Source organism: Lontra canadensis, unplaced genomic scaffold, assembly GCF_010015895.1.
Source record: "Lontra canadensis isolate GAN:19392208 unplaced genomic scaffold, GSC_riverotter_1.0 scaffold88, whole genome shotgun sequence".
In the NCBI taxonomy this organism is placed as follows: domain Eukaryota; kingdom Metazoa; phylum Chordata; class Mammalia; order Carnivora; family Mustelidae; genus Lontra; species Lontra canadensis.
The window spans coordinates 4,804,735-4,828,866 of NW_022631082.1; the positions used below are offsets into that span (position 1 = coordinate 4,804,735).

The window sequence follows — 24,132 nt, forward strand, 5'->3', positions numbered from 1 at the left end:
CCATTCTAATAATCCAAATCAAACTTCACACATGTCTTACAGCTTCAGTGGGAATTATCTGTGCACCTTTTTCTCTTGCTCTCATTCACTTTTTTACCTGGGAAGAATGCAAATCCCTGATCACTCTTCCCTTGGCCCATTTGCTAGATGTGCCTTTGCAGTGTGGAACCTTGAGAGATGACATCATCTCTCCCATTAAGATAAAGAGCAGGCTGGCTGACTGCTTCAAATAAACTGGGTTCTGCAAGCTCAGCGTTCTTCTCCAGCACCCGGGGCCCTTGGAACCCCTGTGAGACGGGACAATGGGAGCCAATTTACACATACTGATGCTCATGCTACTGGCTATACCATGAGTCAGTTATTGCCTTGGTCTCTAACGTCAGAGTCTCAGCTCCTCTGCCAAAATCTGTGAGATAGTGACAGGTTCACTTAACACCTTGGAAGAAAGGAATAATCAAATCACACATTCAAGACTTTTGGAAATGGGAAAGACATTCTAACAGAGTCAAGGATTTCTGGGAGAGGGAGAACAATGGCAGCCAGAGTATCTGCAATGCAGTAATGAAATTTCTTCCACAGGAGGTTTCCTCTCTGAGCAAGAGGGGAATAGTGCCCCTACTCTGCTGCTTCTTCATGAAGTTTGTGAAGTACTATAGTTACATCAGCTTGTTTTTCCTTACTTTTTCAAATATTTTCAAATTTTCAAATATTATCTATTTGAAATACTTTAAAAACCTTTGCTTTCATTTGGGACATTAGCCCATAATATGTCATTACTAATAAATATGGATTTATGTCTAGCATAAGTATTTTTCAGTATTTATCTCCCCCTAATTTGTAAACTACTATATTGCCCCTATTCCATCAACCCCGTATGTAGGCCTTTATTTCCCCTTATTTCTTTTTATATTGGACACAATGGTAAACTCTTATCACTGGTTCCTTGCTTTCTTTTTTTTATTTAAGATTTTATTTATTTGACAGAGATTACAAGTAGGCAGAGAGGCAACAGAGAGAGGAGAAGGGAAGCAGGCTCCCTGCTGAGCAGAGAGCCCGACGCGGGGCTTGATCCCAGGACCCTTAGATCATGACCCGAGCGGAAGGCAGAGGCTTTAACCCACTGAGCCACCCAGGCGCCCCGGTTCCTTGCTTTCAATGTAATGACTTTTTGTAAATCTTTCATATTTTTGTTCACATTTTGTGGAAAAACACTGACACTGGGCACTCTTGCTTTATTCAGGAATGTTTCTAAAATTACTCCATTAGGGGCACCTGGGTGCCTTCGGCTCAGGTCATGATCTCAGGGTCCCAGGATTGAGACCCATATCGGGCTCTCTATTCAACAGGGAGCCAGCTTCCCCCTCTCTCTCTGCCTGCCTTTCTGCCTACTTGTGATCTCTCTGTGTCAAATAAATAAAATCGTTTTAAAGTCTATGGCCATGCCACCCTGAACAATCACAATCTCGTCTGATTTTGGAAAATCGTTTTAAAAATTAAAAAAAATATATGGGGTGCTGCATGGCTCAGTGGGTTAAGCCTCTGTCTTTGGCTCAGGTCATGGTCTCAGAGTCCTGGGATCGAGCCCCAAATCAGACTCTCTGCTCAGCAGGAAGCCTGCTTCCTCCTCTCTCTCTGCCTACTTGTGATCTCTTTCTCTCTGTCAAATAAATACATAAAATCTTAAAAAAAAAAACATAAAAATTAAAAAAATTACTCCATTAATCATGTTTGCTGTGATTTTGAATGGAAAATGGTCTTTGCACAGTTAATAAAGATCTTTTAAAACACTGATTTTTAAATTTTTTTAAAGAGTCCACTTATTTATTTGACAGAGATCACAAGTAGGCAGAGAGGCAGACAGAGAGAGAAGGAAAAGCAGGCTCCCCACTGGGCAGACAGCCTGACTCGGGGCTTGATCCCAAGACCCTGAGATCATGACCTGAGCCGAAGGCAGAGGCTTTAACCCACTGAGCCACCCAGGTGCCCTGATTTTTTAATTTTTTTAAGATTTTATTTATTTGACACAAAGAGACAAAGATCAAGAGTAGGTAGAACAGCAGGCAGAGAGAAAGGAGAAGACTCCTTGCTAAGCAGGGAGCCCAATGTGGGACTCGATGCCAGGACCCTGGGATCATGCATGACCTGAGCCCAAGGCAGACAATTAAATGACTGAGCCACCCAGGAGCCCCTAAAACACTGATTTAAAACATATTTATCAAGACTTGTTCATGGGCATCATTAAATGTTTTGTGTGCATCTACTGAATTGACAACCTATTTTGCTACATTAGTGTTTCATGTTTTACTGCACAAATCCTTTGATTTTCATGTAGGCAAAGAAGCATTTTTAAAAATTGTAACTGGATGGCACAGTTAGGTTGGCCATCCAGCTCTTGGTCTCAGCTCAGTTCCTGATCTCAGGGTCGTGGGACTGAGCTCTGAGTTGGGCTCTGCACTCAGCACAGAGACTGCTTGGGACTCTCTCCCTCTGCTCCTCCAGCCCACGTGTGGGCTCTCTTAAATAAATTTTAAAAAATAAAAGTTGTATCTGGATTTCCTAACTTGCTTTAAAAAGTCCCTTCAAACTCTCAATTATATACACATTTTATAGTTTACTTCTTAAATATAATCCATTTAAAAACACCGACCTCTTTAATCCTCATAGGATATATTTTAACATATGGGGTGGAGTAGTGGATCCAATCCCTCTTTCCCCCAGAAAAGATGGCCAGTTGATTCAGTACCAATCATAAATTATTTTTGACCTACAGATACAAAATTCAGACTTTATTAAACAATAAACACCTGCACTAGTATTGCATTTACTTATGCTCTTATCTGTTTTGATTATAGTAGTGTTGTAAGTCTTAATATTTCGTGGTAAATATAAAAAGGTTGGGAATGTTACATTTACCACAGTAGGTGCTCAGCTTAAGGTACTTCCATTGATGATATCATGTTTGCCTAATTCTTGTGATCGTTGCCTCTTTATATCTATACCTTTGAGTAATCGCTCTTCCAGTCTTTAGTGTCACAGTACAGAAAAGCCCTTCATCTGTCAGCTCAACTTAGGCTACTTAATGGTCTGTCTGCTGGCCGTGTCTGCAGGCAACTGGGCTTGTCATTTGTGTCTCTGTAATTAAACAAATGTCTCTTTCAGACTGTATAGCCTGTTTTCATGGACAAAAACGATCTGATGTCAGGTCTCTGGGGTGATGGGTTTTGCTTCTGGAATCATGGTCAAGTGGGACTGAGACCAGACCTGGCTGCTGTCAGCTCTGCATTGAGTCTGGGGTACACAATCCTGTTACCAAAGCAATTGACTTAGTCTTCACCCTGGTCAGAAGAGACATCACTCCAGGACCTTGTCAGGATACGGACTCAGTATCCTGACACTACGACAAGGTATCAATTCAGGATTCAAAGATAGCAGTAGTATTTTCTGGTTATGTGGACGGTAGGACTCATAACACATCACTTGGCAGGCATAAATGGCCTCAAACCACAACTGAAAGGGATTGGAGCCAAGTCACAAGGCTAACTTAGGGTCCACATCCATGACTCAAATTCTGCAGGCCTGCCTCAGAGGGCACTGAAGAGTGAGACTTCTTCTGGGTGGGCAGGATTCCTCCTACATTGTGGCTCAGTGTCTGGAGCCGGGTTGTGGGCTGCTTCAAGATCAGCAGGAAGACCAAAGTGAGCAGGCCCACCTCCAGGAGCCAGTTGGGACAGAAGTCCTTCTGGATTCCTTTGTGGTCTAGACTGTTGAGGGCCAATATTAAAATATTTCTCTAAAAACTAACAAGAGTCATCAATTACATTATGGAATTAAAGATATTATCAGAAAGAAATCTCACAATCTCTTTCCACTTGACTGTCACTTTTTTATTGTGTTTAAATACATGTAACAAAATTAACCATTTTAAACACTTAGGTGTACACTTCTATTCAGCTGGCATCAAGTACATTGGTTTTTGTGCAACCATTACCACTATCCATTTCCAGATGTTTTCATATTCCCAAATACTCTATCCATGAAACATTCATTTTTTTGTTCTTTCCTCCACCAGTCATGCACTGATAAAGTAGTTTCCACCTGGGTCTTGTTGGCAATAATGGGAAATAAAGGTACAATTAAACAAAGATAATAAAGGAAAGAGGGAATGAAAGAAAGAGGACAGAAGGCAAAGAATGAGGCAATATATCAGATTTACCCTATGCAATATACCACATAAAAACACCTAAGCAAACTACCACTCAAATCTAGATTCCTACACACCGGAAGTTCAAAACTATGTCTTTGTGTCCAGGGTAGAATCCATTGCAATCACAAACTTTTATGAAAAATGGGGTAAATGAGAAAGTATCTCCCAAGAATTCCATCAAATTATATACATAAAATAGCAGTTTTTATTATGGCAAGTGCTTCAATTACAACTGTAGTACCCTTTTTAGTCCACTAATATGAAAAATACACCAAAGTAAATGAATGCAAATATCAACATTTCAGAGGATGATTTTTGAGAAAACCATGCCACATCTGATGTGGTGTTTCATATCTAATGTTGGACATCTGAGGAATGGCTATAGGAAATCTGACCAACACAGAAATTTGGTGCTCTAATTAGGGAAGAAAAGTAACAAAGTAGTTACTGAAGAGGTTGTTGAGAAACAAAGACAAACAGAAGCAAGTCATAGGTACTTTGGGGAATAAAGTAAAATAAATATATCCATTATGAGAAAATAATCACCAGAAAACTTAAATTCACAATATTTGTATTTGGGGCCCACAATGTCCTCTTGGTTCTGAGGCCAGCATCCCATCATGGACCATCATCTCTCCCAGGCAGAGAACCCAGGACCCCAGGCTGTCAATGAAGGAGTTCAGCATGGGTGTGACCGTAGTGCATGTCACTGAGGTAATCAAGCTTCTCCGGTTAGAAAGGCTCCAGCAGAACTGAGCTAGACTGCCACAGGTTTCTCCCACAGGAAAAGGAGATCACAGAGTAGTGAAACCCACGGGTGGAAAATGCTTCATGTTTCCCCATATAAAAGACATTAAGGGGGAGACAATCCGAGATTATGAAAAGAGGATCCTGGTGAGACAGAAGTCAGCTACCATTATTACTGGAACACATAGATGTTACTGATGAGGGTATCAGATTGTTGGAATTAGGACTTGTGGGTTTTGAGATAACGTCACTTAAGGCCAGTGTATTATATATTGCAATACACACAATGCAGTTAAGACTACACCCATACTCAGGAGACTCATTTCATATCCCAATCTCAATCAAACAAACACAAACATACAGGAATGTACCCATGTCGCTTCTTAAGTAGGCTCCATGCCCTGCCTGGAGCCCGATGCAGGGCTTGAATTTACAACCCTGAGATTGAGACCTGAGCTGAAATTAACAGTTGGACATTTAACTGACTGAACCACCCAGGTGCCCCTATCCAGGTCACGTCTGATCGGGAATTGTAACTAAACCTGACTGGTTGGAGTGTATTCCACTGATCTGATTAAGCTAGAAGGGAAGTGACAGTAAGCTGCTGTAGCCTCCAAGGCCACCCATGACATAACTAAAGGCTGCTCAAGTATTACAAGTATATGAATGTGTTAACTCAAAATTAAACCAAGGTTCTGATAGATTCTGTGTCTCTGCCCAAAGGCCACTTGCAGGAACTGCCAGTGGGACATCAAGTATAACAAGAGTATCAGGACCTGTCCTATTCACAAGGTTTCCCACCTCACAGCATTTGAAGTGATGTAAACGAATCAGCACGTCACATGCCAGGTGCAGCTGTTTCGGAACACAAAGGACCTAACTGTTCTTCCGGGCCGTGGTGATTTGGGAACAAAGAGAACATTCTGTTAACAGCCTCTCCGTGTTCTGGCCGAGGTTAAAGGTATTTTCGAACCTAGTACTACATGTGCTGCTCTCTTTCGAGAGCATGAGATCAGGGCTGTTAATTCTTAAGTCTTTCCTAACCCAGAAAGAGCAGGTGTGAGAGAGAACATTTTCAGGAAATTTAGAGACCTATGTCCTCCCCCTTCACCAGCATGAGGCACTGCAGACGGACTACGAGCAGTGAACTGATTCACATGCTCGCCATCTTCACAGTATTAGACAAGGTCAGTGTAACCAGAGGATCCAGGTGGCCTGCACAGCGCTAAGTCTAACGGTGGTAGTGCCACGTGGGGCCAGGCTGAAAACCAGGTACCAGAAACTAGACTGGACTAGCACTGCTATCAAGGGCAGAAAGCCAGACCATTCCCACAAATGGTCAGGGCAGAGTGGCACACGTTCAAAATAGATCCACGAAGCCAGCCTATAAACGGGCCCCACACGGCTCTTATATTGAACTTCACTGTGTTCCTCCGACATGGTTGTGGGACACTGATTGCTTTCCCCACTGCTTCGCTTCATAGGCATCTCACTAGTGGGTTCTTTCACGTATTCAACGGGACACCTGTAGACCTTTCCACATTCCTCATATTCATAGTTTCCCTCGAATGTGGGTTGTTTTGTTTTCTGAAATGCACGGGAATAACAGACCTTGTCACTCTTATTACATACATAAGTCTTCAATCTGTTCTGCGTTTTAAGGTGTTAAGTCCTGACTTCGATGTGAAGCTTTTTTTTTTTTTTTTAAAGATTTTATTTATTTATTTGATAGAGAGATCACAAGCAGGCAGAGAGGCAGGCAGAGAGAGAGGAGGAAGCAGGCTCCCTGCCGAGCAGAAAGCCCGATGCGGGGCTCGATCCCAGGACTCCGAGATCATGACCCGAGCCGAAGGCAGCGGCTTAACCCACTGAGCCACCCAGGCGCCCCACAATTTTACAGGTTGAGGCAACAGTGAAGGCTTTTCCTCGGTGTTTACATTCATAGGGTTTATCTCCATTGGCTTCAAATGGGGAAGTAGTGAAGGCTTTCCCACAGTCCGCTAACAGTCATAGGGTCACTCTGTACTTTGAATCTGTGTATGTTTATGGAGGTTGGAAGACCAAGTGAAGCCTTTCCCATATTCCTTACATTCCTTACATTAATTCCCACATTCCCATTAATTCCTTACTGGTTTCTATCCAGTGTGAATACTTAAATGTCAAATCAGGAGAGCACTAGTGAAAGCCCACGGTCCTTAAGTTCATAGGATTACTCTCTAGAGTGATTTCTCAAATGGCTATTAAAATACAAGAAAGTCCTAAAGGCTTCCCCGCATTCACCACATTGAAAGGGTTTCTCTCCAGAATGAGGTCTCAAACGTTCCTTAAGATAAGAGGGATTACTGAAGGCTTTCTCACATTCACCACATTCAAAGGGCTTCTCTCCACTATGAGTTCGCAGATGTTTTTTAAGGACTGAGGGCCAAACAAAAGCTTTCCCACATTCCTTACATTGATAGGGTTTCTCTCCGGTGTGAATTCTCAAATGTACACTAAGTCGTGAGGAATTGGTAAAGGCTTTCCCACACTCCTTACACTTATAGGGCTTCTCTCCAGTGTGAATTCTCAAATGTTCATTAAGAATTGAGGAACTACTGAGGGCTTTCCCACATTCCTTACACTTATAGGGCTTCTCGCCACTGTGAGTCTGAACATGTTTCCGAAGGACTGACAGCCAAGCGAAGTGTTTCCCACACTCCTTACACTGATAGGGCTTCTCTCCAGTGTGAATTCTCAAATGTTCATTAAGAACCGAAGAACGACTGACGGCTTTCCCACACTCCTTACACTGATAGGGCTTCTCGCCACTGTGAGTACGAACATGTTTCCGAAGGAGTGAGGGCCACTGGAAGTGTTTCCCACATTCTTTACATCGATAGGGTTTCTCTCCAGTGTGAATTCTCAAATGCACACAAAGGCGCGAGGATGTAGAGAAGGCTTTCCTACATTCACTACATTCAAAGGGTTTTCTTCCACCATGAAGTCGAATGATATGATTATCGAGGCACTTGGAATCCGCATAAGACTTCCCACACTGTTTACCTTCATGGGGTTCGTGAGCAGCCCGTGTCTGCACATGCTCCTTTTGGCCTGCTGAGAAAACTGAAGTTTTTATAAATTGCTTCCATTCACTGAAATCTCTTCCATTGTGAGTTCTCCTATGTGCCTGAAAGTGTGAACGACTAATGAACGTTTTCCCACAGTCACTGCATTCAAAAGTCTTATCTGCCACGCTGGTTCTCTCACACACTGCATGTGGAGTCCGCCTGTAGACTTTACCACACTGATTAAACTCAGAAAGTTTCTCTCTAGTAGAGGTTTTCTTTTGCAGATGAAGGAGGCCACTGTGATACTGATTACACTCAAAACTGTTCCCTCTATTTTGAGTTCTCATGTGTGTCTTAAGGTTTAAATGCTTATTCAAGACTTTTCCACCTTGCTCACAGTCAGAGAGTTCTGCTCCATGGTGGTTCCTCTCCTGTTGATGGAAGGGATGAAAGATGATGACAGAATTTTCAGACTGCTGATAAATTTCAACCTTATAATGCAAGAAACATGGTGATGATATGACTCTTAGCATTTTCATTACATAAATACAGGTCCTGTTGATTTCTTTCAAGTTAAACCAGGGAACCTGTCTGCCAAAAACTGACGCCATCTACTCTTAAGATCATTCTATTAAAATTTCACGAAAATGTTTAAAGATTCAATGACAAGTTACATATCTGGGAATGTGTACCTGTGGCATCTAGAGAGCAACAATTTTCAAGATAGATTTGGATTATAAATGCCAAGTCGTCATATTCAGAGTATCTCCGAATTACTGTCTTTGGTGAATGCCATTTGTCTCAAGTATCTCACACTTGCACTGAATTTTTTAACAGGACCACCAATCTTTTTTGAATGTGGAATATAAGAAATATCACATATCAATCTTACTTTCTGTATTTCAATGGCTGTTTTTCCTCCAAAAAATTCCTGGTGAGATGCTGATCCTTTCGTTTGAGGCTGTGTTTCCCATTCTAAAGTAAAATAAAACACAAATTTAAATATTTGCAGGAAGAAATCATAGGCTGAACAATTTTTTTTTTTTTTTAAGATCTTATTTATTTGGGCGCCCGGGTGGCTCAGTCAGTTAAGTGTCTGCATTTGGCTCAGGTCATCATCCCAGAGTCCTGGGATCAAGTCCCATGTCAGGCTCTCTGCTCAGCAGGGAGCCTGCTTCTCCCTTCTCCTCTGCCTGCAGCTCTCCCTGCTTATGCTCTCTCTCTGCCAAATAAATAAATAAAATCTTAAAAAAAAAAAAAAAGATTTTATTTATTTGACAGAGAGAGAGACAGCAAGAGAGAGAGAGAATACAAGCAGGGGGAATGGAAGAGGGAGAAACAGGCTTCCTGCTGAGCAGGGAGCCCTATGTGGGGCTCAATCCCAGGACCCTGGGATTATGGTATGAGCCAAAGGCAGATGCTTAATGACTGAGCCACCCAGGCACCACTAAACAATTTTAAATTAAGACTCATTAAATTAAGACTTATTTTCATATTAAAAATGGTGAAATAACAAGAAAAAAGGTTCACCTGTTTGTTTATGGGGAATATATGACAATAAGTGTGTAGGGACAGACTTCAGTGGCTTACTAAAAAATAATTTTCTGAAAATCAAGTAAGATGTCAAACAATAACAAAATATTATCAAGGTAATCTATTACCAAGTAGACATGTGAAAAATACCTGGACAAGGAGGATACACCAAAATGATAAAGAGTCAGAACAGGTCATTTGTGAGATCATAGGAATTTTAAGTAAAAGACTGAAGGAACCTGAAGATATCCCAAACATCAGAGGTAAATGGTTTCATCCCTCTGAGACCAATGTATCTTAAAATTTTACACATTAAAGTTGCAAAGATGCCATCCTTCAGAATGACCAGTTAGGCCTGTTAACAGCACTCACCTTGGAAAACTCCCATCTCCACTGTCCTCAACTCTTGTTCCAACCAAGCGATCAGCTTAGGTTTCGACAGTTGATATTCTGTCCACAGGAAAAGGTACATTAACAGGAGAGGCTCATGCAAGAGAAGACAAAGCCTCCAATGAATCTAAGACTATATTTCTAATGAAAGCCATGAAATTATCCCCAAAGGACCAAAAGAGGCAAGTACTCCCCTTCTGTGACAAGAGATAAGTTATCTCTTGACACCTGAAAGCCAAATTTGAATGTATATACATATTTACAGAGCATAAAGGTACTCAAATAGGAAATTAAGATGATGAAAGATCTTCATTCTGATGGGGAAACCACTACAGGAGTGGTCCTCAAACGCTGGAGTGCATCACAATCAGCAGGATGGCTTACTGAAATACAGAAGATGGGGAGACAACCCCAGCTTTATAACTCAGAATGTCAGAAGTGGAGTCTAAGAATGTAAATTCCCAAACAGAGGGTCACATTTACAGAACACGCATTGCAGACGATAACCTGCTAGTGCAGGGACTATGTGTCTCTTTTTTCCAATTATGTTCAGAGGGCATCACCAAGGCTGGAAGCACATTAAGTATATGACACACATCTGGAATGTTGGCAGACTTACCTACTGCTACCAGGTTCTGGTAGTTCTCCAGCATCACATTTCTGTATAGGTTTCTCTGAGTAAGGTCCAGTAATAGCCACTCCTCCTGGGTGAAGTCCACTGCCACATCCTCGAAGGTCACTGCAATCTAAACCATCACACACATGTTGGCTTGAGACAAGAAACATCTCCACCAACGTTCACGGGAGAATGAGGACAGGAGATTCAATACCTATGCAGGTCTAGGAGATTTCTCTTTATCCTCCCACGGTTCTGTGGTCCCAGGTCCTCTTCTTCCCATCTAAACTCACTCACTGCTCATCTCCACTCATACGACTTTAATGGCACCTTTTAAGCTTATCTCAGAAAAACCAGAGTAGGAGTTCTTATTTCCCTCCATTGCAGTAGACTTCTAAGCACACTAAAGATCCTTGATAAACAGCACAGAATGACTAAATTCATTGAAAAAGATACTTAAACCCTCCTTACCATGTCAGAACACAGCAAGGTGGAACTATGTACCTGTTATCCATGAGGTTCATAGGTGATTAGTGAAATACTAAGATTATTTTCAGAGTAATCCCTTTTCAGTATGAGTTTCCACTTCCAGGGAAAATGCAACTGGGGATTCAGTCCTTGTACAGAGTTTATTTGCTTTAGGAAGCTCAGAACACAGATGTGCCTAGAAGGAATGTATCCACCTGATGGATGTAAGTATGGTATTCCGTTGATTAGTATGTTTTTTTAATTACCTGTTGATAATTTTTCAGCCAGACAGCCACCATCCTTTCTGCCTCTGTTTTTTCCTCAGGCAGATAAAAAGGATCTCTAGAAAGATCTAGAGGAAAAAAAAGAATGCAGCATAACCAGAATCACCTACCTGAAAAATCATTCCGTCCTAGTTTGAGATTTCCATATATTCCTGTACACTCAAGAAATCTCACAGAAATACACACTAATGCCATAAAATATCAGAGTAGCCCTCCCTCACCCAGAGCCATAAAAGGGACATGCTAGACATACCACCCACAAGGAAAGGGGTCATCACCTTATTTTACAGATATGGAAACCCAACCCCTGGGAAATCCAATTCTTTATTTGCCCAAGATAATAAAATTCATCAATGGGATTATGCAGCACCAAGTCCCAAAGCACACACACCAGGAAGCTGACTTAGGTAACAGCATTCTCTGGCCTATTTCAGCTCTTTCTAAGTGAACCAGCAGCCTGACTGCCTAGACCCAGATCCAGGCCCTATACTGTGTAGGGGTGACCTTTAAGAATCGTCTGAAAATGAGAATCAACACTGACTTACCATGGCTCAGATCAACGGCTGCCATCCTGGGAGAGTGATGAAGTTTGCCTGGTGAGAAATCTGATGCCAAGATCACTTCAGTGCAACTTAAGAATCTGAGTAAATACGGCAGTCTTCATTACTCTTGGCACAATGTTACCCAGAGTATCTTTCATTCATATCAATCATCAATCAGTAAGCATTACTAATCCATTATCAAACATCATACATTAGCTCTCTCTCAGTAGAGGATATACGGGAAATTCACTAAAAATGTTATAACCTTTGGTATGAAAGTCAGTAATAGCCATTACCATTTCCTTACAACAGGCATATGACAGATATCTGTCTTACTAGGAGCTGTACGTATATCAGCTCACCTAATTGTTGTTAACAACCCTTTACAGTAGATATCATCTGCCCTATTTAATAGCTGATAAAGCTAGATTCACAGAACACTAATCACTGGTCCGATACTATCCAATTATGAAAAAAAAAGAGATCCACAATTGAATGCAGACAGGCTTCTCTCAAATGTTTGAGATCCTAAGGTTCTTATTGCCCAATATGAGCAGACGTCATTCAAGACCTGCCTTGTCCATTCTGGTAGCCAGCAGCCACATGGGCCATTGAGCAATTGATATGCAGTTAGCAAAACAAGATTTTAGATTTTATTTATTTTTAATTAAATTTTAAATTTTAAACTTTTTGCAGGTTTATTAGAAAACTTAAATGTTTCCATAAACTTAAATACATCTTTCTCAACTGTATTTATTACATGATCCAAACACATAAAATACATCTGATGAAAATTTTGTGTCCAGTGAATTCTGAATACTTAGTATGAAAAGAATTTAAAATACTTCAATTCTTATATGGGGTTCCATGCTGAAATATATTCAATAGATGGGATAAAGTATATTATTACATAAGATTTCCTTCTTTTTTGTTTATTGCGGTTACAGAAAAGCTTTTATCATATACTTGGCCTACACATTATATTTCCATTCACCAGCACTGGCCTAGAATACTGCTGGATATTATGAAGAGGAGCAAAATGAAGTGTTTAATTTGGTAACACCCTTGAGCTTCACTTCATGGAGCTGAGAGTTGTTTGGAGCCCTGCACTGCCTTTTCATTTATCTAATAGGCTTATTCTTTCCTTCTTTCCATAAATAATTAAGAAATTGTGGTCCTGTCCTAGGCATTATGCAGAAAACAGTGAAATATACAGAAAATGTTCCGGGGCTTAATGGCCCATTATTCCCAAGGGACAAAATATTCAATTATTAATGGACACATCCGTTTATTGGTGCTTATGAAGCAAAAACTCAAATAGGTGAAAAAATAAGGAGTATCCTATATACAAATACAAATGTATACACAAATATTTTGGTTTGCTTCTTGGGTAATATGACAGAAAAAGGGAAGGCTGTTCTAAATAGGACCCAAAATTTTAAGAAAAATAATGCTGCAAGGATTTTAGAAAACTCAGAAGACTCTTCAAGTATTCAACAGGAGGGTCTTGATTGAAGCTCAAAGCAATCAAAGTTTGCCTACTGCCCCTTGCCCTGGCAAAGGAGCAATGCCAAATCAGCCTGTCAGTGATCTATTTTTAGGAGTCTTTCACAGAACTTCCTTATTATTATAACTTCTGTTTTTCACCAAGCTTTTATTTTATTTTATTTTTATTCCTTTCTTAATAAGGCTTCCTTCTATCTCTTAACCTGATACAGCTTAAAGGACAACTCCTGTGTTGAACATTATTGACTCTCTCTAATAAATTCAACAAAGAACAGCAGCCCAAATGCTATCTACAGAGTAGATGAGATGTGGGGGTTGATTTCATCAAGTCTTTGTCTGGAGCCAGATGCCGAGCTCCTTGAAAGACACTCAGCTGCATTATGAGTGCTATGGCTCACTCGGAAGATGTACACAGAAACACTTGCCTTGGGAATCCAAGTGAATGCTAGGCTTAGCTGTTACCTCAGTAATGATTACAAAGACTGTGGTGAGAGACAGAGTCTTATGACTAGAGTTGCACAGAAAATGGCATGCTCGTATCAAGGTCTGATAATCACAAAGCCTCAAGACAGCTCTTAAAAAGGACATTTTTTGTGGCCATAGGACTGACACCGCTGAAAATCAAACATGAAATTTAACTGCACAGGTAAAATTACAACCACAATTAGAGTGTCTATATCAACTAGTTGTTCATGTGAAAATTAGGGCACTGATAAGGGAAGAATGAGATTTGAAAACGAATGGGGACACTGAGTCAGACCAAGATGAAAGTCACAATCTCAAATCCACAAGACACCAACTCTCCCTCAACAGGAAGTCTCCTGCCCTTTGGTTTCTGAGATGAGCCTTCCTCTGCTTAAAAATACCGAAGAACTCTCACTAGGGGCAAAAGTCTTAGAAGGAAATGCTCCTTCTCTTCAAGATCCACCCAAACTACCTGCTACTGCCTCTAGTGGCATAATGAATTCATAGTCCAGGGTAACAGGGATACAAGTCAATGCAAGATAAAATAGCTTGTACAACAAAACAGTTCCAACTACTATAATATGTAGAAGAAACCTGAGTACCCTGTCGGGGAATAAACTGTAAGCATGCCAGACCCTCAAGTGTGGAATATAACAATAAACTGGGCCAAATTCATTGACATGGGGACTTATTATAATGACGGGCTGGGTTTAATATATACTACCTCATGGACGCAGGGAAAGCTCCAACAGCTTACTTGCTTGGATGGTACCATAGACTCGATGGTGACCTACAGTAATGAGCTCAAACGTCAGAAATTCCACCACAAAATGTGAAGGGGCAAATCCCAGGGAGATAGCAATGTGGCACTGGATTTATCCTGCAATATGGCAGCACTTAATTGCCATAGACAAAGTAGGTATGTGAACTGTCAAGAGCAGTGGGAATGAAACAGGAATCAGAGTGCTCTGGCCTGCAGAAATCACTAGCACTGGCTAACTGATCCCAGCCTAACTGGTCCCTTGCAATGAAACAGATATGCAACCTGTTCTAGCAGAGCTCAACAAACCTGCTCTACCAGTCCATATAGTACGTTGCAGGCATAGCAGGCCAAATACCATCTGTGCTATATAAACTCAAGTCTGTCTCTGTGGTTTCAAAGAAGCCATAGAAAATATGTAAACCAGGGGCACGTGGATGGCTCAGTAGTTAAGCATCTGCCTTTGGCTCAGGTCATGGTCCCAGGGTCCTGGGATTGAGCCCTGCATCAGGCTCCCTTGCTCGGCGGGGAGCCTGCTTCTCCCTCTGCCTGCTTCTCCCTCTGCTTGTGCTCTCTGTCAAATAAATGAGTAAAATATTTTTTAAAAAATGTAAACCAACGAGTATGGTTAAGTTTGTCTAAAGCTGTATTTACAGAAACAGGTGGAGAGCCAGATTTGGCCTAGGGTTCAGTTTGCCAACCTATGTACTAGAATTTTATTTGATGTCTATAACTAGAAACCTCAAGTACAGTAACCAAAACTCAGATTTGACTGACCACAGTGGAAAATCACAGCTGCCTACCCAACAACATCACAAACTTGGGACTCCTTCATCAAAGGAAGGATCTTGCATCATCACCACTAGTCACACTATAAACCTTCCTACAGGCTCTTCATAAAAGGATGTACAGTCATTTACAAGTGACTATGTATGGGGGAAAAGGAAATATTCAGACAGTCTCTAAGAGGACAATAATTCCTGAGGATCCAAAATATCATTCTGGCACACCACCAAAGCAGAGACTTAGGAGGTAATTAAAAAAAAAAAAAAATCAACCTTCAGTGAACACAGACTGGACCCAGCTGCAGCAAGCACCCACCCTGTGTTTATTTCTTTCCCTAAAACCTAAATATATAATTGGAATTTTTGGCAACTAGCAGTATTTCCTTATCTCTGACCCATAGGGTAAGGACCATTATGATAGGAAAAGCTGAAAGGAGTATCCTGAAATTCCCCACCACTGGACAATATAATCCAGAAACAATACCAACATTGCAGGAGGAGATACAAAGATTAATGCTTCAAAAGATTAGTTGCACCTATATCCTTCCCGTTTTCATTAATACACAAGTTATTACAGGATAACTTTACAATTTAGTCTTTAGGTAACTGATTTTCGTGAGATTATAACTAAATTTGAGCAGTAGTTACTATGGACCGTGAGGGAAATAAAATACTTGATGTACATTATAACTCCTTTTTTTTTTTAAAGACTTTATGTATTTATTTGAAACACAGAGAGAGATCACAAGTAGGCAGAGAGGCAGGCAGAGAGAGAGGGGGAAGCAGGCTCCCCGCTGAGCAGAGAGCCCGATGCGGGGCTCGATCCCAGGACCCTGAGATCATGACCTGAGCCAAAAGCAGAGGTTTAACCCACTGAGCTACCCAGGCGCCCCACATTATAACTCCTTTATGCAACATAATCTGAAGTACAAATCACCCACAAGGTAGTCTGTGAAAGATCTTTTGAAGCTTCTGGACCTGAATAGCTGGCAAACTATAAAACACAGGGCTGTTTCTGGAAATCAAGTTTTACTGGAACAAAACCATATCCATTTATTAAGGTTTATGGTTGCCTGTGCACTACAAAAGCAGAGCTGAGTAATTCCAGGCCTTTTGGCCAACAAATCATAAAGTAGTCACTGAAAGAGGACTGCAACTTCCTCCATTTTGGCCTCAAACTTTCCAATTGATTAAGGTCTTCTTTACAGCTCATCCCTTAACTCAGGCAAAAGTCCAAAAGGGCAAAGCATCTCTGATGGGAACTGAAACTTCCTACTCAAGCTTTAAGGACTGCCCTGAGCTAGCAAGACCCCATGTGACTGACTCCAAGGCAATGATGGCCCTGATCTTTGCTCACCTGCAGGTACCCGCTGACCTCTGTCCCACATGCGCCTTATAAAAAACTGGAAGTATTTTCAGAACTTTGATGACCATCTTTGAGACACTAGTTCCCTCTCTTCCTGGTACTGGCCTCACTGACATGTATTTCTACCTTGTTTCACCACCACTCATTTCTCTCTCTCTTTTTTTTAAAGATTTTATTTATTTACTTCACAGACAGAGATCACAAGCTGGCGGTGGGGGGGGAGCAGGATCCCTGCTGAGCAGAGAGCCCGATGCGGGGCTCGATCTGAGGGCCCTGGGATCATGACCTGAGCCGAAGGCAGAGGCTTTAACCCACTGAGCCACCCAGGCGCCCCTCTCGTCTTTGATTTTGTCAGCGACCAGTGGCCGAACCTGGTCTGTTTTAGAGCCCCAGAGACAGATGCTCTTGCACCCCTGAGCCCCCCGTTACATTACTACCTTGGCCTTTTCTGACACAAAGTCTACCAACCTCTATACCGGACCCAATGACCATATTACAAAATTACAAGATGAACAAAGCATTTAAACACATCATGGAAATAAAATCGCAAATATCAAAAGTATGAGTTTCTCAAAGAACATATGACTCTTCCAAGTCAGTATTCTGAAGAAACAATAGCTCTGCTTTAGCTTAAAAGCAACTAAGAGACATAAACATATATATTGTCACATATAAACCTTAACTGAGTCCTAGATCCAAAAATGTTCAAAAACATTTTGAGACAATGTATAGGATTTTAGTTTTCACAGAGCAGGTATCAGTTAACATTTTTAATTTTCTGGGGTGAAATCAATGTATTATCGTTTTAGTAGCAAAATGTCCTTATACTTAGGAGATACATCACAGGTCTTTTTTTTTTTAACTTTTTAAAAAGGTTTTATTTATTTATTTGATAGAGAGCACAAGCAGGGGGAGTAGCAGGCAGAGGCAGAAGGAGAAGGAGACTCCCTGCCCTGTGGGGCTCGATCGCAGGACCCCGGGATCATGACCTGAACCGAAGACAGACGCTCAACCAACTGAGCCACCCAGGCGCCAACACTACCGAGTATTTAAAGGTCAAGTATCACGCCTGCAATTTATTTCCTTTTTACTCTCAATACATGTCGTTATCCAGAAAGCGCAACCATGCAAAATGCGAAAATGGGCGAACCGACTTCGACCACATTCATTGCAGTAGTATTTACATTTCCTTTAGGTTAAGACCTTTGGAAACAAAAATGTCGGGAAAATAAACGTCCTGTAATTGTGAAATTCAATTATTTAAAAGTGGGGTAATAAAGCCTCCAATCTTTTCTCCAGGGGTCCCCTAGTTTGAAACCTGGTGGGGATGGACGGGTTCAGGAGGGAAGGATGTTAAGGTAGGTGAAAACTGCTTCTCTGTAGTACCCTTGTGGCGCACGCGTGTATCACCTGCTTCTGAAATATGCCCACTACTGACGTCCGAGAAAGCATATTACTTTCCGACTAAGACACAGTGTGTCCAAAATAAAGGACGAGCGTGACAAAGCCACATTCTCTTCCGCCCGAAAAGAAAACGCAAGCCCTTGTGAACCAACTTTCCCAACGCTCACCAGTCAGGTCCCCGAGGAGGCGGAGTCTGGGTCCCTCCTAACAGCTGAAATTCTTTACCTCCTTAAGAAAAGTCACAAAGGCTGCTTGCGCAGTGGATACAAAAGACCCCACGGAAGCGACCTCACAGCAGCAGGTCCACAGCGGCTCGGGGCGGGAACCGCCGGCCTCAGTGGCCTCTCAGCCGATCTAGGCGGATGCGCACCGCGCGGCCCGGGCCCTCAGCAGGCCCATCCGCGACCCTGACTAAACCGGTCCCTGCGTTCCCTCCTCCTTCACTCCTCTTCACGCCACCCTTACCACAGCCAGCCCACAGCTGACCACTACCATCCCCAAGGGCTGAACGCCGTCCAGAGGAGGCAGCCGGAAGAGACCCCGGCGGGCGTGTGACGCCACTTCCGCTTCCTGCCGGGGGTTCGAGGGGCGGGGCTTCTACTTCAGACCGCAGAACTGTGGCTCCCTCATTCGCCAGCTGAATGGCGGGCTGGGCTGCGGCTAGGTTTGAGGCCGGAATGCGGCCGGGAGGTCACGGCGGGGGCTGGAACCAGGTAAGTGGGCGCGGCTGCGGGCTGACGGCGGGACCCGTGCGCTGGGCGGGCCGGGGTGGCGTGGGGCGAGCCCCAGCTGCAGTTTGCGCGGTGGGAGGACACCCCTGGGCAAACCCAACGGCCTGCTCAGTGAAAGGTTTCGTGTCTCCCTCCCCGCAGTTCCTAGAGCCTGTACGGTCGTCGTTCCTTATCGATAAGCGCGAGAACCCAGCGGTCCATCCCATTTTTAGGCCTTTATTTTGAGTGTTATTGGGTGGCGTTTTTGCAGTAAATAGAGATCTTTTTTAACACGATTGGGTGATCCCATCTATTCAGGACTTAGGGGAGGGAAGTGGGGGCGTAATGGACGAAGTATGTGAAGGAGATTAAGAAGTACAGTCTTGGGGCACCTGGGTGGCTCAGTGGGTTAAGCCTCTGCCTTCGGCTCAGGTCATGATCTCAGGGTCCTGGGATCGAGCCCCGCATCGGGTTCTCTGCTCGGCAGTGAGCCCGCTTCCCCCTCTCTCTGCCTGCCTCTCTGTCTACTTGTGCGCTCTCTCTCTCTCTCTCTCTCTCTCTCTCTGTCAAATAAATAAATAAATAAAATCTTTTAAAAAAAAAAGAAGAAGAAGAAGTACAGTCTTCCGGTTGTAAAATAAGTAAGGAGATGTCATGGACCCGCATATGGAATACAGTCAATGTAACATTTCACCATTCTTTGTATGGTAACAGCTGTAAACTAGACATTGTGGTGACCATATCATGACGTGTATATGTGTCAAATCACTGTGTGCTCCTGAAACTAATCCTTGTTTGTCAGTTGTTCATCAATAAAAAGAGAAACGTCTTGTTCTTGCGCATCATCAAATGTGTTTTATGCATCGACTGAATTGATAACCTCTCTTGCTGTGTTAATGTTTCATCTTTAATTGTACAAATATTTAATTGTTCTTTAACATCACCAAAAATGCCAAATTTATTAGTTTACATCAACGTTATGGAAGTTAAAGAAAATAATTAATTTGTCTCACGAACGGGAAGGTGACTTATTAATTCATTCATTTCCAAACCCCATCTAGCAGTCACTAGGGTTAAAAGTGAGTGAGCTGATTGCTTGAAATCTAATGAACTTTAAGATCTTCAATTTGTCCTGTTGAATGTTAACAGTATTGACATAAATAAATCCCTTCAGGTAAATGTGAATTTATATGTTTGCAGTATTCTCGCATACTTGAAAACTCATTTTCACAATTATCACAAGCATGAGGAAGAATTTTAGTATGTTCAATAGCAACATACCTGTTAGCATGCATACTGAGTCTACTCTGAAAACCACATACTTGACATACAAAGAAGTTTTTATATTTGTCAAAGGGAATTTTGTAGGTGCCTGGATAGCTCAGTCAAACATCAAACTCTTGATTTGGGCTCAGGTCATGATCTCAGGATCATGAGATTGAGCCTAAATCTGGCTCTGCATTCGGTGGGGAGTCTCCTCAAGAGTCTCACTCTCCTTCTCTTGCTGCCCCTCCCCGCAAAATGCCTTCTCTCAAAATAAATAAATAAACTATATTTTTAAAAGATTTTATTTGTTTGACACAGAGATCACAGGCAGAGAGGCAGACCGAGATGGGGGGGCCGGGGAGGGGGGGCGAGCAAGCTCCCTGCTGAGCAGAGAGGTCGATGCACAGGGCTTGATCCCAGGACCCTGAGATCATGACCTGAGCCAAAGGCAGAGGCTTAACCCACTGAGCCACCCAGGCGCCCCATATATTTTTTAGAAAAGATTATTTTGCTAAAGAGGCTGTACTGTCCATGTTCTCCATTGTTATACTTAGAACTCAGTTAATTTACATGCATGTTCATTTACCACATGGCTTTGCAAGTCTTCTGGATCATTGGTTTCATGTTTACAAAACTGACACTAGTACTATTCATCACAGCTGTGCTCCTGGAAATGTAGGTAGCCTTTGCTTGAAGATAACTCTACATTACACTGCTCACAGCAATAAAGGTCACTAAAATGGGTGTCTGCAATGTGCTGGCCAAGGTTCTCAAAAATCAGTGTTTTATAATTACAGTATTTACAAATGTAGGGATCCTCTTCATGCAGTTTGATGTGTTTAATCAGAAGCATGTTGATAGAGAAACTTTCCTTGCATATTCAACACATTTGAATTAGTACCTTTGTGCTTCAGCATCATATATGGCTGCTTTATAGCAGAAAAATATTTGCTGTTGAACTCACAAAGTTCGCACTTTTTTATTTTTATTTTTATTTATTTATTTATTTATTTTAGTTCGCACTTTTTTAAAGATTTTATTCATTTATTTGACAGACAGATCACAAGTAGGCAGAGAGGCAGGCAGAGAGAGAGAGAGGAGGAAGCAGGCTCCCTGCTGAACAGAGAGCCTGATTCGGGGCTTGATCTCAGGACCCTGGAATCATGACCTGAGCCGAAGGCAGAGGCTTTAACCCACTGAGCCACCCAGGCGCCCCACATTTTTTTTTTAGAATTTTATTTATTTATTTGACAGACAGAGATCACAGGTAGGCAGAGAGGCAGGCAGAGCGAGAGAAGGAAGCAGGCTCCGTGCTAAGCAGAGAGCCCGATATGGGGATCGATCCCAGGACCCTGGGATCATGACCTGAGCCGAAGGCAGAGGCTTTAACCCACAGAGCCACCCAGGCGCCCCTAAAGTTCGCATTTATAGAAGTCACTGCTATTAGCTGTCAGTAAAAGCCAGTTCTGCTGGGCAGGCCCATTCAACGCTTGGCTCCTGTCACAAATTTTGCAAACTTTAACTGGTGGCTCCTCATCAGTTTGGTCTTAGAGACTCTCAGAAGAATTGTTTTCTGTCTCCAAATCGTAATCTCCAGAAGTTGCATGCACTTCTGCAACAGTTAGAACATCTTCAGCAGTGTGAACTTCTATAGGACTCTCCTCTTGAGTTTGTTGGTTGGCCAATTCAGATAAGTCACACTCTTCATCACAAATTTCAGTATCAGCAGATTTTTTTTTTTTTTCCCCCACAAAAGGCAGTTTGGTCTAGAATTCTCAGTACAGGACTGGGAACAAGGTAGTTAGGATTTCTATTTCTGGTCTTGATTACATCTGTAAATTTTGGCAAATCATTTGATGTCTCTTTATCAGAGTCATCCGTTCTGTTGTCAAAATATTTTAGTCTGGTTTTCTCATAGAACAAATACTATAACTGAACAGAAAACATTCCATTGAATTCGTCTGCAATTCTGCTTATTCCAGAGGAATCTGAGTGACAAGAAGAGTGAAATGTCTTACTTTTTCTTGTTTTACGATATTCATTCATATTTTTTCCATTTCGTATCATTCTTTTTTTAAGATTTTATGTATTTATTTGACAGCGAGAGAGGGAACACAAGCAGTGGGAGAGGGAGAAGCAGGCTTCCCGCTGAGCAGGGAGCCTGATTCGGGGCTCTACTCCAGAGCCCTGGGATCATGACCTAAGCTGAAGGCAGATGCTTAACGACTAAGCCACCCAAGCGCCCTTCAATTTGGTATAATTCTTAATACTGTAGTGAGAGGAAATGAATTACAAGGAAGCTTTCACAGATGCTAAAAAATGCCAGGATCCCAGGGCTGCAGTACTGTGACCGTCAAGCTCCTGAGAACTGCCCCAGCCCCTATAGGCCCTCTCCCTCCTGCATGCCTCACACCCTGCCCTTCAGGCCATCTGTACAAAGGTTTAAGTGTTATGTAGATGAAGGAGTCTAGGGGTGTTTTTTTTTTAAGATTTTATTTATGAGAGAGTATGGGGAGCAGAGGGAGAGACTGGGCAGACTTCCTGCCCAGCAAGGAGCCCAATGGAGGGCATGATTCCACAACCCTGAGATCATCAACCTGAGCCAGAACCAAGAGTTGGACCCTTAACCGACTGAGCCACCCAAGCACCCCCAAAAAGACTATCTGCATTTCCTGCTTTAATTTAATTTTTTTAAAGATTTTATTTATTTATTTGACAGAAATCACAAGTAGGCAGAGAGGCAGGCAGAGAGAGAGGAGGAAGCGGGCTCCCCACTGAGCAGAGAGCCCAATGGGCTCGATCCCAGGACCCTGAGGTCACGACCCGAGCCAAAGGCAGAGGCTTTAACCCACTAAGCCACCCAGGCGCCCATCCTGCTTTAATTTTAAAAGTCTCTTCAAGCTACAGATCGTATTTGGATTTTATCATTTTCTTCTTAAATATATTTAAAGACACTTAAATCTCTAATCTGCATGGAATGTATTTTGACATGTAGTGTGTGGTAGTGGATCCAGTCACATTTTTTCCTCCAGAAAACATGGCTAATTGTTTTAGTACCACTTACTGATAAATTAACTGGCACACTGAATTGGAATTGCACCTGTATTTAAAAAACAATTCTTATAAATACCTGTATCAGTTTCTAGAACTCTTGTGTACTAGTAATGTATTTACATATAAACATATCTCACTCTTGATTATGGTAGGCTTATATGTTTTAATATTTCATGGTAAATATATAATGGTAGGTGATATTTGTTGCATATAACCGCAGTAGGTATTCAGCCTGACATCCTTTACAGGTCAGCTAGTAGAGTATGCAGACAAGTGGTATTGGTATTAGGGTCTGTGCATTTGAAGGAGCAAACACTTCTTTCAGTCTTTAGAAGCTGCTTTCACTCAAAGACCTTCTCCTGCTGGGTTTCAGTCCTGGTGGTTTGCTTCTAGGATCATAGTTGAGTTGGGTTGGAGCCATGTAATACAGCTGCTCCTGGATCTGTAACAGTCTGTGTGAAAATCCTGTTAGTAGGGCAGTAAACCTTGTCTGGTCCCTGGGTAGACAGGACCGCCTCCAGGACCTTGGTCAGTAGGGCTGGCCCTAGGACAAGGATTCTCGTCAGAAACCACAGGTGGCAGAGCTATTTTCCTAGTTGTGTGGGAAAGTATGGCTCTCTCACTAGACGTGCACGAATGGCCCCATAACACAACTGAGAGGGGCTGGAGCCATGTCCTAGAACTGCGTTAGGGTCCACATCCATGTCTGAGTTCTGTAGGCCTGCCTCAGTGGGCACTGATGGATGAGTCTCCCCTTGGGTCTCTGGGTGGGCATGATTTCTTCCTACATCGGGACTCAGAGTGTTTGAAGCTGGGTTGTGGGCTGCTTCAAGATCTGCAGTCAGACCAGGTCAGCAGGTTTGCCTCCAGAGTCACAGATGGACACATGTCCTTCTGGATTCTTATGTGCAGAAGACCACAGATCAGAGAGACTGGAGTTGGATCACAGGCTGGCTGCTCATAGTCTGCATCTCAGAGTGAGGTC

At 42.4% G+C, this 24,132-nt stretch overlaps 2 protein-coding genes and 1 pseudogene across 2 annotated transcripts; all 3 read right to left on the reverse strand.

Moving 5' to 3' along the window:
* Positions 1-7,087: 7,087 nt before the first annotated feature.
* On the reverse strand, positions 7,088-9,936 carry LOC116883036 (zinc finger protein 501-like). Its single transcript, XM_032883903.1, has 3 exons — positions 9,904-9,936; positions 8,891-8,973; positions 7,088-8,429 (listed from the first exon to the last, which is right to left on the reverse strand). Exons 1-3 carry the CDS (start codon positions 9,917-9,919, stop codon positions 7,161-7,163), a joined length of 1,368 nt encoding a protein of 455 aa, XP_032739794.1. The 5' UTR covers positions 9,920-9,936; the 3' UTR covers positions 7,088-7,160.
* Positions 9,920-18,396, reverse strand: LOC116882846 (zinc finger protein 426-like; the record flags this gene model as incomplete). The annotated part of the gene is made up of 5 exons (XM_032883477.1): positions 18,285-18,396; positions 11,835-11,882; positions 11,272-11,357; positions 10,541-10,667; positions 9,920-9,981 (listed from the first exon to the last, which is right to left on the reverse strand). Coding segments are annotated over exons 2-5 (300 nt in total), but the record flags the coding sequence as incomplete, so codon positions are not given.
* Positions 18,397-19,826: 1,430 nt separating this feature from the next.
* LOC116883034 lies at positions 19,827-22,139 on the reverse strand (annotated as a pseudogene).
* Positions 22,140-24,132: the final 1,993 nt, after the last annotated feature.

What these genes read in the sequence shown, in the direction of transcription:
- LOC116883036 (XM_032883903.1), bottom strand. An exon ending in CAGCCATTGAAATACAGAAA is followed by an intron (nt 8,430 to 8,890) that starts GTAAGATTGATA and finishes TTCCATCAACAG; the next exon opens with GAGAGGAACCACCATGGAGC.